Below are 12,660 nucleotides of genomic sequence, written 5' to 3'. Positions count from 1 at the left end.
TTTTTTTACCACAACTTAAAATGTTTTCATGTTATCAGCACGCTTGATAAAGTGAGTCCCACAAACAGGCAGCAACACTTGTGTACCCTGTAAGTACTCGACGCCCAAGTAAATACTACCTCCAGTGACAAGTGTTCAAAGCACAAAGAGCAGAAAAGTACCAAAAATGCTACAAGAAGTGCAGAGTGGGCAGCACTGGACACATTTCAATGCGTTATACCAGTCCGTTTTGTGACACTTTATGTTTAGGCATTAAAAAAGCATTTACATCAAATATCTGGATTAGTATGCACTGATACAAAGATAGAGGTATACTGATGCCCAAGCTGCTGTAAGTCAAGTAGTCGACGCAAACATGGCAGGAAAGAACTCTTTCATGCGCTAAGTCTGAACGTTTCATTACCTTCCTGTTCTAAAAACTATCACTTACAAATGGAGTCTCATTATGGTTGCAATTTCACAAGAGTTAAATTGCATGTGGATGTCAAATTAATTGGGAGCATTGGGGCCACACTGAAGAAAAAAAAAATGAAACAATGGAAAATATCTGGGAATACATTTGGAATGAGAAAAAAATGGAAGTAACTTAAAATAAAAGTTGTATTTTAAAAAAAAAAGAGAAAACATGTCATACCTTTTGAGGAAAAAAACAATATTTTTTGGTGAACAAGTCATGATTTCCAACAAATATTGACAAAAAGAAGTTAATATACAAAATGCCATTTTCGAAGTCGTACTTTACAAGAAAAAAAATATTCTAAAAATGTCTCAATTTAAATAAAAAAGTACATTTTCAGGGAAAAAAAGATCTATATACAAAAACATTTTTCTCAGAGGAAAGTTTTATTTTCTAACATTTTTTGTTGTTTTACAAAATAGTTATTTTTGAAAAAAACTTTGTTTTTTTTTGACAGAAACAATGGATTTTTTCCACTCAATTTTTTTTGGCACATTCGAAAAAAAAAATATATATATATATTTTTTTGTTAATATTTTTCCGCCCAAAATTTGTCAAAAAAGACATTTACTTTTTTATTTCCACCCCCAAAAATGTCTGAGTTCAAACAAAAAAGTACAACATTTTCAAGAAAAAGTTGCAATCTACAAAAAATAATTTTTTGACGAACGTGGCCTTTTTCAACCAAATGTTTACAAGCAAGAAAGTATAAAGTCGTAGTTTTAAAATGTTTAAAACAATATATGAATTAAAACAAAAATAATGCATTTTCTCAAGCAATGATTTAATCCACAAAAAAATGAAAAAAATGCCTATTTCAAGAAAAAAATATCATACTTTTTAAAGAATATTTTAACGAATGTAAAAATAATAGTTTATTTTGATGATAGGAAATATGTATTTTTTGTTAAATTATTCTGTTTATAGAAAGTATATAATTTTTGTAAAATTATTCTGATGATAGAAAATATGTAATGTTTGTTCAATTATTTTGATGATAAAAATTATACAGTGTAGGCCAAAAGTTTGGACACACCTTCTCATTCAATGCATTTTCTTTATTTTCACGACTATTTACATTGTAGATTGTCACTGAAGGCATCAAAACTATGAATGAACACATGCGGAGTAATGTACTTAACCAAAAAAAAAGGTGAAATAACAGAAACATGTTTTATATTCTAGTTCAGGGGTCAGCAACCCGGGGCTCCGGAGCCGCATGCGGCTTTTTGGCCACTCTGATGTGGCTCAGCTGCATAATCGCCGACCCCCCGATTGTTCCGGGGGGTTTCCGGATTTTGATGCCTCTCCCGGACATCACCCGGGGTTAACATTCTCCGATTTTCACTCGGACTACAATATTGAGGGCGTGCCGTGATGGCTTTACTTTTAACGTCCTCTACAACATGTCATCGCGCCCGCCTTTACACCACGCTATCTGCATGCCGGCCGGACGCATGCATTTCGCTGCTTCTATCGTCACATGTACAAGATTGCACCCAACCCCGCCCTCCTCAACCCACGCACGGAGGGGGGGTGCAGGGTTTGGTGCTAGCGGGGTGTATAATATAACCAGGAATAGTCATGGATGCATGGGATTCTGGGTAATTGTTATGTTGCGTTTATAATGTGTTACAGTGCGGATGTTCTCCCGAAATGTTGTTTGTCATTCTTGTTTGGTGTGGCTTCACAGTGTGGCGCATATTAGCCAGAGTGTTAAAGTTGTTTAGATCACAACCTTCAGTGTAACCTGTATGGCTGTTGATCAAGTATGCCTTGCAGTCGTGTTCGTGTATCTGTGGAAGCCACATACAACATGTTGTCGAAGGCGTCAAAGGCAATGGTTTCCCAGCACGCCTTTATTATTGTTATCTAGGTGGTCATCAGCAGACATTCGCGAGAATGTTTGGGGCTCCCATTGTCTCCTCTGTTTTGTGAAACGGGTCAAAATGGCTCTTTGAGTGGTATAGGTTGCTGACCCCTGTTCTAGTTCCTTCAAAATAGCCACAATTTGCTCTAATTACTGTTTTGCCCACTCTTGTCATTCTCTTGATGAGCTTTAAGAGGTAGTCACCTGAAAGGGTTTTCACTTCACAGGTGTCATAGTTTTGATGCCTTCAGTGACAATCTACAATGTAAATAGTCATGGAAATAAAGAAAACGCATTGAAACGAGAAGGTGTGTCCAAACTTTTGTATAAGTTGTGTTAAATGTGCTGCTAAAAGTCCAACTTAGTCAGTCTGTGGTTATTTCCTGTGTGGCCCTCATACTCAATGCACCAAGCTAAACCTTACCTTTGCATTTCCTATTTGACTTACAGCAAGACATCATTTAAAGCCTGTTGAACACTATCAAACTATTTTTTTTTTTTTCAAGAAGCATAACATTTATCATTGGAAAATTCTACCTCACCGAGTGCTAGTAGATAATAGATAATGTAGAGTAGACAATTTAAAGACAGTCAATAGTATTTTTGAAACATCACATCAACCTAATGCAGCATTATTTATGTGTTTGCATCTTGTAATCTGGTAGAAAGTGTTTATTTATTTTTTTAACTTCAAAATAAAAGCTTTAGTTAGATAACCCGGCGGTGTTGACGGGAGTGGATCAGTATAAATCCTGAAAAGGTTTGGAGTAGTTAAACATGAGATAGTCCATGTAGTAGAAGTCGTAAACCCGTTGTCTCTCCAAGGCGCCGACCTGCGCAAAGTACTTCTGCGTTATCTGCGAGGAGGTCCTCTTGTCGGCCGGGTTGCGGTCTTTGAAGCTGGGCAACGTCAGGTTCCCGGGCGCCCCCGCCAAGCGCAGGAGGAGGTTGGACTCGTCGTCCATGTTCTCGAACTTGCCGATGAAGTCGTAGTCAATGAGACACGGGTTGCAGAGTTGGTTGGCCGCCTCCCAGTGGATGTCCATGCCCACGGGCCGGTGGACGTCCAGCAGGTAGTGGACGAACTCCTGGAAGGTGACGCCGTTCCCCGAATCCAAAGCCGCCCTGGATGCGTTGACCCTGTACTTGGAGATGATGGGTTTACCGAAGAGCGAGTGGTAGTAGTTGTTGGGGTTCTCGAACTTATCCCTGTAGGCCGACACCATCCTCTCCAAGGGTTCTCGCACGAACAGGACCTTGGTGTACGTCCCCAGGCGCCGAGTGATCCCCTGCCGGTCGAAGCTGTCCAGCGTCTTCAGGTGGTTGCCGTAGTGAACGGCGTCGTGGTTGATGCTGTGGGCGTCGGAGGCCTGGCCCGCCAGCACCATCAGGGTCCGCTTCCAGTTGGAGCAGCCCGCCTTGGGCACCTGGCAGTACAGCAGCTTGTACTTGTCCTCCACGTAGATGTTCTTCACGTGGTGCCGCGTGATGGTCCTGGAGATGCTGCTCTTGTACTTGCCGCACATCTTCTTCATCAGCTGGCGCCGGCGCTCCAGCGCCAGGGAGAGGTTCCTCCAGCGCTGGAGCGAGGACCGGCCCGAGGAGGACCAGGCGGAGGGAGACGAGGACGAGGCGTTGCGGCCGTTGACGTGTTGGACGGGAGGGCTTGTTTTCAGCAGCTTGCGGTGTCTCTTGGAGACGCGCGGCGAGCCCAAGTCCTGCTCGCGGGATCCGGGGGTGGCCAGCTGCTTGCTCTTCCAAAAGTGCGGGAACTGCATGGGGGAGATTGGACTCAGCAAGACGCCATCCGCAGCCTCCTGGTCGGATTTTCCTCTCTCTTTGCCCTGACTGGAAAAGGTCTGGCAGGGGGAGAAAGGGGACAAACACAAGTTGTAAGATGTGAGTTTGAACAAAAAATACACGTATTTACACAACGATGTTATAATAACTGGACCAAGCAATTCCTGAAGGAATTGCGTGTGAACCTGAGATAGGCTCCAGCACCCCCGCGACCCCGAGCCGGGTGAAAAATGTGTAAGGTGGAAGAGTTTGAATTTCCTGCAAAACTGGAATTTGGTTTGGAAATTGGGAAAGTGTGAGTTGGAATGGAAAAACTGCAATTTTCCATTAAAATGTTGACAGCTTAGCTGCCAATTTTAAAAAAAATGTATGTATTTATTTATTATTTTTTTTTTACCACAAAACAACAACAGTAGATTTTTCGGTGTACTACTGTAAATGCTAAAACAACATCAAAGTTTATTACAGTAATTTTTTTTTAAAGTACCGGTTTGTTCATTTAGAGAAAAATTCTGTAAAAATCACAGTCAATTTCACAATTTTACCATAAAATCTTTAACTACTTTTACATTGCACAATTTGCTGGACAACTTGCTTTGAAATCTTTATTATTAGTATTTATTTCTATTTAAAATATGGTTTGAATGTTTGATAATATATTTTTGCATAATTAGACAACATTTAGGTGCACATAAATTGCGATTATATGGAGTACATCTATTTTTTTTCTTCCAAAAACGAAAGGAATAATACATTTAGTAAGAAAAGTACCAGTAATTTATTGGTGTTGGAACGGTTTGCATTGGGGGAAAAATGTTTAAGGTAGAAGAGTTAGAATTTCCTGGAAAACTGGAATTTAGTTTGGAAATTGGGAAAGTGTGAGTGGGAATGTCCTGGATGAGTGGAAAAAAACCTGCAATTTTTCAGTAAAATGTTGCCACCTGAGCTGCCAGTTTTTTGTGCTTTTTTTCACATTTTTTTAATCATTTTTTTTTTTTTTACCACAAAACAACAACTGTAGATTTTTCGGAAGTGCCAAAATGACACCACAGTTTATTACAGAAATGAAAACACAACAAAAAATACATTTTTTTTTTTCATTTAGAGAAAAATTCTGTAAAAATCACAGTCAATTTCACAATTTTACCATGAAATCTATAACTACTTTTACATTGCACAATTTGCTGGACAACTTGCTTTGAAATCTTTATTATCAGTATTTATTTCTATTTAAAAATGGTTTGAATGTTTGATGATATATTTTTTGCATAATTAGACAACATTTAGGTGCACATAATTTGCGATCAATTTTTTTCACTCCCAAAAAAGAAAGGAATAATACATTTAATAAAAAAATGTACCAGTACTTTTTTGACGTCGGAACGGTTTGGATCGGGTGAAAAATCTAAAAGGTAGAATAGTTTGAATTTCCTGGAAAACCGGAATTTGGTTTGGAATTGGGAAAGTGTGAGTTGGAATGGAAAAACTGCAATTTTCCAGTAAAATGTTGGCACCTTAGCTGCCAATTTTTAAAAAAAAATGTATGTATTTATTTATTTTATTTTTTTTACCACAAAACAACAACAGTAGATTTTTCGGTGTACTACTGTAAATGCTAAAACAACATCAAAGTTTATTACAGTAATTTTTTTTTAAAGTACCGGATTGTTCATTTAGAGAAAAATGTTGTAAAAACCACAGTTAATTTCACAATTTTACCATGAAATCTATAACTACTTTAGCATTGCACAATTTGCTGGATAACTTGCTTTGAAATCATTATTATTAGTATTTATTTCTATTTAAAATATGGTTTGAATGTTTGATAATATATTTTTGCATAATTAGACAACATTTAGGTGCACATAATTTGCGATTACATGGAGTACATCTATTTTTTTTCTTCCAAAAACGAAAGGAATAATACATTTAGTAAGAAAAGTACCAGTAATGTATTGGTGTTAGAACGGTTTGCATTGGGGGAAAAAATGTTTAAGGTAGAAGAGTTAGAATTTCCTGGAAAACTGGAATTTAGTTTGGAAACCGGGAACGTGTGAGTGGGAATGTCCTGGATGAGTGGAAAAAAAACCTCTAATTTTTCAGTAAAATGTTGCCACCTGAGCTGCCAGTTTTTTGTGCTTTTTTTCAAATTTTTTTTTCTTTTACCACAAAACAACAACTGTAAATGTTTCGGAAGTGCCAAAACGACACCACAGTTTATTACAGAAATAAAAACACAACAAAAAATACATTTTTTTTTTCATTTAGAGAAAAATTCTGTAAAAATCACAGTCAATTTCACAATTTTACCATGAAATCTATAACTACTTTTACATTGCACAATTTGCTGGACAACTTGCTTTGAAATTTTTATTATCAGTATTTATTTCTATTTAAAAATGGTTTGAATGTTTGATGATATATTTTTGCATAATTAGACAACATTTAGGTGCACATAATTTGCGATCAATTTTTTTCACTCCCAAAAAAGAAAGGAATAATACATTTAATACAAAAATGTACCAGTACTTTATTGATGTTGGAACGGTTTGGATCGGGTAAAAAATCTAAAAGGTAGAATAGTTTGAATTTCCTGGAAAACCGGAATTTGGTTTGGAACTTGGGAAAGTGTGAGTTGGAATGGAAAAACTGCAATTTTCCATTAAAATGTTGGCACCTTAGCTGCCAATTTTTAAAAAATGTATGTATTTATTAATTTTATTTTTTTTTACCACAAAGCAACAACAGTAGATTTTTCGGTGTACTACTGTAAATGCTAAAACAACATCAAAGTTTACTACTGTAATTTTTTTTAAAGTACCGGTTTGTTCATTTAGAGAAAAATGTTGTAAAAATCACAGTTAATTTCACAATTTTACCATGAAATCTATAACTACTTTTACATTGCACAATTTTGCTGGATAACTTGCTTTGAAATCATTATTATTAGTTTTTATTTCTATTTAAAATATGGTTTGAAAGTCTGATAATATATTTTTGCATAATTAGACAACATTTAGGTGCACATAATTTGCGATTACATGGAGTACATCTATTTTTTTTCTTCCAAAAACGAAAGGAATAATACATTTAGTAAGAAAAGTACCAGTAATTTATTGGTGTTAGAACGGTTTGCATTGGGGGAAAAATGTTTAAGGTAGAAGAGTTAGAATTTCCTGGAAAACTGGAATTTAGTTTGGAAATTGGGAAAGTGTGAGTGGGAATGTCCTGGATGAGTGGAAAAAAACCTGCAATTTTTCAGTAAAATGTTGCCACCTGAGCTGCCAGTTTTTTGTGCTTTTTTTCAAATTTTTTTTTCTTTTTTACCACAAAACAACAACTGTAGATTTTTCGGAAGTGCCAAAACGACACCACAGTTTATTACAGAAATGAAAACACAACAAAAAATACATTTTTTTTTCATTTAGAGAAAAATTCTGTAAAAATCACAGTCAATTTCACAATTTTACCATGAAATCTATAACTACTTTTACATTGCACAATTTGCTGGATAACTTGCTTTGAAATCATTATTATTAGTATTTATTTCTATTTAAAATATGGTTTGAATGTTTGATAATATAATTTTGCATAATGAGACAACATTTAGGTGCACATAATTTGCGATTACATGGAGTACATCTATTTTTTTTCTTCCAAAAACGAAAGGAATAATACATTTAGTAAGAAAAGTACCAGTAATTTATTGGTGTTGGAACGGTTTGCATTGGGGGAAAAATGTTTAAGGTAGAAGAGTTAGAATTTCCTGGAAAACTGGAATTTAGTTTGGAAATTGGGAAAGTGTGAGTGGGAATGTCCTGGATGAGTGGAAAAAAACCTGCAATTTTTCAGTAAAATGTTGCCACCTGAGCTGCCAGTTTTTTGTGCTTTTTTTCAAATTTTTTTTATCTTTTTTTTTTTTTTTTTACCACAAAACAACAACTGTAGATTTTTTGGAAGTGCCAAAACGACACCACAGTTTATTACAGAAATAAAAACACAACAAAAAATACATTTTTTTTTCATTTAGAGAAAAATTCTGTAAAAATCACAGTCAATTTCACAATTTTACCATGAAATCTTTAACTACTTTTACATTGCACAATTTGCTGGATAACTTGCTTTGAAATCATTATTATTAGTATTTATTTCTATTTAAAATATGGTTTGAATGTTTGATAATATAATTTTGCATAATTAGACAACATTTAGGTGCACATAAATTGCGATTACATGGAGTACATCTATTTTTTTTCTTCCAAAAACGAAAGGAATAATACATTTAGTAAGAAAAGTACCAGTAATTTATTGGTGTTAGAACGGTTTGCATTGGGGGAAACATGTTTGAGGTAGAAGAGTTAGAATTTCCTGGAAAACTGGAATTTAGTTTGGAAATTGAGAAAGTGTGAGTGGGAATGTCCTGGAGGAGTGGAAAAAAAACTGCAATTTTTCAGTAAAATGTTGCCACCTGAGCTGCCAGTTTTTTGTGCTTTTTTTCAATTTGTTTTTTTCTTTTTTACCACAAAACAACAACTGTAGATTTTTCGGAAGTGCCAAAACGACACCACAGTTTATTACAGAAATGAAAACACAACAAAAAATACATTTTTTTTTCATTTAGAGAAAAATTCTGTAAAAATCACAGTCAATTTCACAATTTTACCATGAAATCTATAACTACTTTTACATTGCACAATTTGCTGGACAACTTGCTTTGAAATCTTTATTATCAGTATTTATTTCTATTTAAAAATGGTCTGAATGTTTGATGATAAATTTATCATAATTAGACAACATTTAGGCGCACATAATTTGCGATAAATTTTTTTCACTCCCAAAAAAGAAAGGAATAATACATTTAATAAAAAAATGTACCAGTATTTTATTGATGTCGGAACGGTTTGGATCGGGTGAAAAATCTAAAAGGTAGAAGAGTTTGAATTTCCTGGAAAACCGGAATTTGGTTTGGAACTTGGGAAAGTGTGAGTTGGAATGTCCTGGATGACTGGAAAAAAAACTGCAATTTTCCAGTAAAATGTTGCCGGTTTTTTTGTGTTTTTTTCATTTTTTTTTTTTTTTACCACAAATGAACAAATTGTGATTTCTCTGTGTATTATTTTAAATGCCAAAACGACAACACAGTTTATTACAGTAAAAAAAAAAAACAACAACAACAACAACCTTTTTTTTTCATTTAGAGAAAAATGCTGTACAAAACACAGTAAATTTCCCAATTTTACCATGAAATCAATTGCTACTTTTACATTGCACAATTTGCTGGATAACTTGCTTTGATATCATTATCATTAGTGTATATTTGTAATTAGAAAATGATTTGAATGTTTTTGCATAATTAGACAATATTTAGGTGCACATAATTTGCGATCTTTTGTTTTTCCTACCAAAAAAAGAAAGGAATAATACATTTAGTAAGAAAAATACCAGTACTTTATGGATGCATATTAATTCCAGGCTTTCAAGGGCCAAATAAAAGGAAGTTTGACACCTGTGTTTTATTTTTGACATCCTGACAATAAAATTACATTTGTGTCCAATTACAGGGCTCCTGAAGTTAATTCAAATAATGCAAACGAGCAATAACCTGTGATTAATCATGATTATTACGAATCAAAACAATTTGATTAAAAAAAACAATAATAATTTGGCAGCACTAATTTATAATTATTATAATTATGTGAAGTAATACATTTGTTGCACAATCCCATGCAGTCCTTCAACTCACCACTGGATGGTGCTGTTTCACCGCAACACTGACAAAAGGTCTGCTGTTGTGTCAACACAAATGTCACACGCACCGCTGGCCGAAGCCGACGTATGTCTTGTTGTGAATATCAACCTTGGCGGTGGCGTAAAGAGTCCTGTAAGCACTTCATGGGAAATCTAAATGGAAATCTGCTACCTGATGATGCCCTGTTGCCCCAAGCCATGTGCACATTGACATTTGAATTCAATTAGACGCACTGATGCTGCCATAAAGCCAATGGTCTGGATGAATCATTCGAATTTTACAAGTGATGAGGGCGCCACTTGGCTGGAAGGGCAACCTTCTCTCTCTAGGAGGGGTTGGAAAAATGATCTGCTTCTGTTTCGCACACTCTCGGCATTCTCTCGATGAGCTTTAAGAGGAAGTCACCTCACTGCTTTGCTTGAAGCTCATCAAGAGAACTCTAACATTTGACAACCAAACAATTAAACAAGGCGACACGGTAAAGAATCTGGGTGTTATCTTCGACCCAACTCTCTCCTTTGAGGCACACATTAAAAGCGTTACTAAAACGGCCTTCTTTCATCTCCGTAACATCGCTAAAATTCGCTCCATTCTGTCCACTAAAGACGCTGAGATCATTATCCATGCGTTTGTTACGTCTCGCCTCGACTACTGTAACGTATTATTTTCGGGTCTCCCCATGTCTAGCAGTAAAAGATTACAGTTGGTACAAAATGCGGCTGCTAGACTTTTGACAAGAACAAGAAAGTTTGATCACATTACGCCTGTACTGGCTCACCTGCACTGGCTTCCTGTGCACTTAAGATGTGACTTTAAGGTTTTACTACTTACGTATAAAATACTACACGGTCTAGCTCCATCTTATCTTGCCGATTGTATTGTACCATATGTCCCGGCAAGAAATCTGCGTTCAAAGGACTCCGGCTTATTAGTGATTCCCAAAGCCCAAAAAAAGTCTGCGGGCTATAGAGCGTTTTCCGTTCGGGCTCCAGTACTCTGGAATGCCCTCCCGGTAACAGTTCGAGATGCCACCTCAGTAGAAGCATTTAAGTCTCACCTTAAAACTCATTTGTATACTCTAGCCTTTAAATAGACTCCCTTTTTAGACCAGTTGATCTGCCGTTTCTTTTCTTTTTCTTCTATGTCCCACTCTCCCGTGTGGAGGGGGTCCGGTCCGATCCGGTGGCCATGTACTGCTCGCCTGTGTATCGGCTGGGGACATCTCTGCGCTGCTGGTCCGCCTACGCTTGGGATGGTTTCCTGCTGGCTCCGCTGTGAACGGGACTCTCGCTGCTGTGTCTTGGATCCTCTTTGGACTGGACTCTCGCGACTGTGTTGTATCCATTGTGGATTGAACTTTCACAGTATCATGTTAGATCCGCTCGACATCCATTGCTTTCCTCCTCTCTAAGGTTCTCATAGTCATTATTGTCACCGATGTCCCACTGGGTGTGAGTTTTCCTTGCCCTTATGTGGGCCTACCGAGGATGTCGTGGTGGTTTGTGCAGCCCTTTGAGACACTAGTGATTTAGGGCTATATAAGTAAACATTGATTGATTGATTGAAGAGAATGCCAAGAGTGTGCAAAGCAGTAATCAGAGCAAAGGGTGGCTATTTTGAAGGAACTAGAATATAAAACATGTTTTCACTTATTTCACCTGTTTTTTTGTTAAGTACATAACTCCACTTCATAGTTTTGATGCCTTCAGGGACAATCTACAATTGTAAATAGTCATGAAAATAAAGAAAATGCATTGAATGAGAAGGTGTGTCCAGACTTTTGACCTGTACTGTATAATTTTTATCATCAAAATAATTGAACAAAAATTGCACATTTTCTATCATCAAAAAAAACCCTGTTAGTTTTACATATGTGAAAATATTTTTGAAATAGTATATTTTTTTCTTCTAAAAAAAAAAAACATGTTTGTTTTTTTAAATCAAATCATTTTTTGAGAAAATTAATTATTTTTGTTTTAATTCATATATATTTTTTAAAGTTTTAAAATGCTGACTTTATACTTTCTTGCTTGTAAACATTTTGTTGAAAAGGGGCGCGTTGGTCAAAAAATAGTTTTTTTTTTGTAAAAAAAAAAAAAAAAATTCTTGAAAATGTTGTACTTTTTTGTTTGGATTCAGACATTTTTTGGGGGGAAAATAAAAAAAAACTAAAGTCTTTTTGAGGATTTTTTTTGTGGAAAAATATTTACCCCAAAAAAAATAAAAATTTTTTAATGTTGTCTTTCTTTCTGAAAAAACATGTTTTTATTTTAGTGAATTAAATAATAGCTTGAGAAAATTCATTATTTCTGTTTTAATCCATACTTTTTAAAAAAAGTCTTAAAACCATACTTTCTCCTTGCTTGTAAACATTTTGTATTATATTTGTGTGTGTATATATATATATATATATATATATATATATGTATATATACACATACATATATGTATATATATAGATAGATGGATAGATAGATATAAACACACACACACACATATATATATATATATACAATAAATCTAATTTAATTCATTATTATTGGGTTTTTAATTTTACTTTTCAGTATCAAATGGTTCAAATCGGTCAAAAAAAATGTATCACTTATTTAAAGATGACATTTTTCTTCATTTCAGGCACATTGATGCACTTTAAATTGTTTATGTTGCAGACTCAGCTACAGTCGAGCGGAAGGCGGGGTACACCCTGGACAAGTCGCCACCCCGCGACCCCGAAAGGGAATAAGCGATAGAAATGGATGGATGGATGTTGCAGACTAAAAACAA

At 35.5% G+C, this 12,660-nt stretch overlaps 1 protein-coding gene across 1 annotated transcript in view; it reads right to left on the bottom strand.

The window, feature by feature from the left end:
• Positions 1–2,796: 2,796 nt before the first annotated feature.
• Positions 2,797–12,660, bottom strand: part of LOC133569638 (carbohydrate sulfotransferase 8-like) — a 569,215-nt gene continuing 559,351 nt past the window's right edge. Inside the window, exon 4 of the mRNA XM_061922123.1 lies at positions 2,797–4,186. Within this exon, the coding sequence (XP_061778107.1) occupies positions 3,068–4,186 (1,119 nt within the window). The 3' untranslated portion in view covers positions 2,797–3,067. The remainder of the gene's footprint in view (positions 4,187–12,660) is intronic.

Source organism: Nerophis ophidion, linkage group LG02 (assembly GCF_033978795.1).
Source record: "Nerophis ophidion isolate RoL-2023_Sa linkage group LG02, RoL_Noph_v1.0, whole genome shotgun sequence".
NCBI classification, from domain to species: Eukaryota; Metazoa; Chordata; class Actinopteri; order Syngnathiformes; family Syngnathidae; genus Nerophis; species Nerophis ophidion.
The sequence above is the reverse complement of the archived record's forward strand: the minus strand, read 5'-3'. Positions and strand labels throughout refer to the sequence as shown.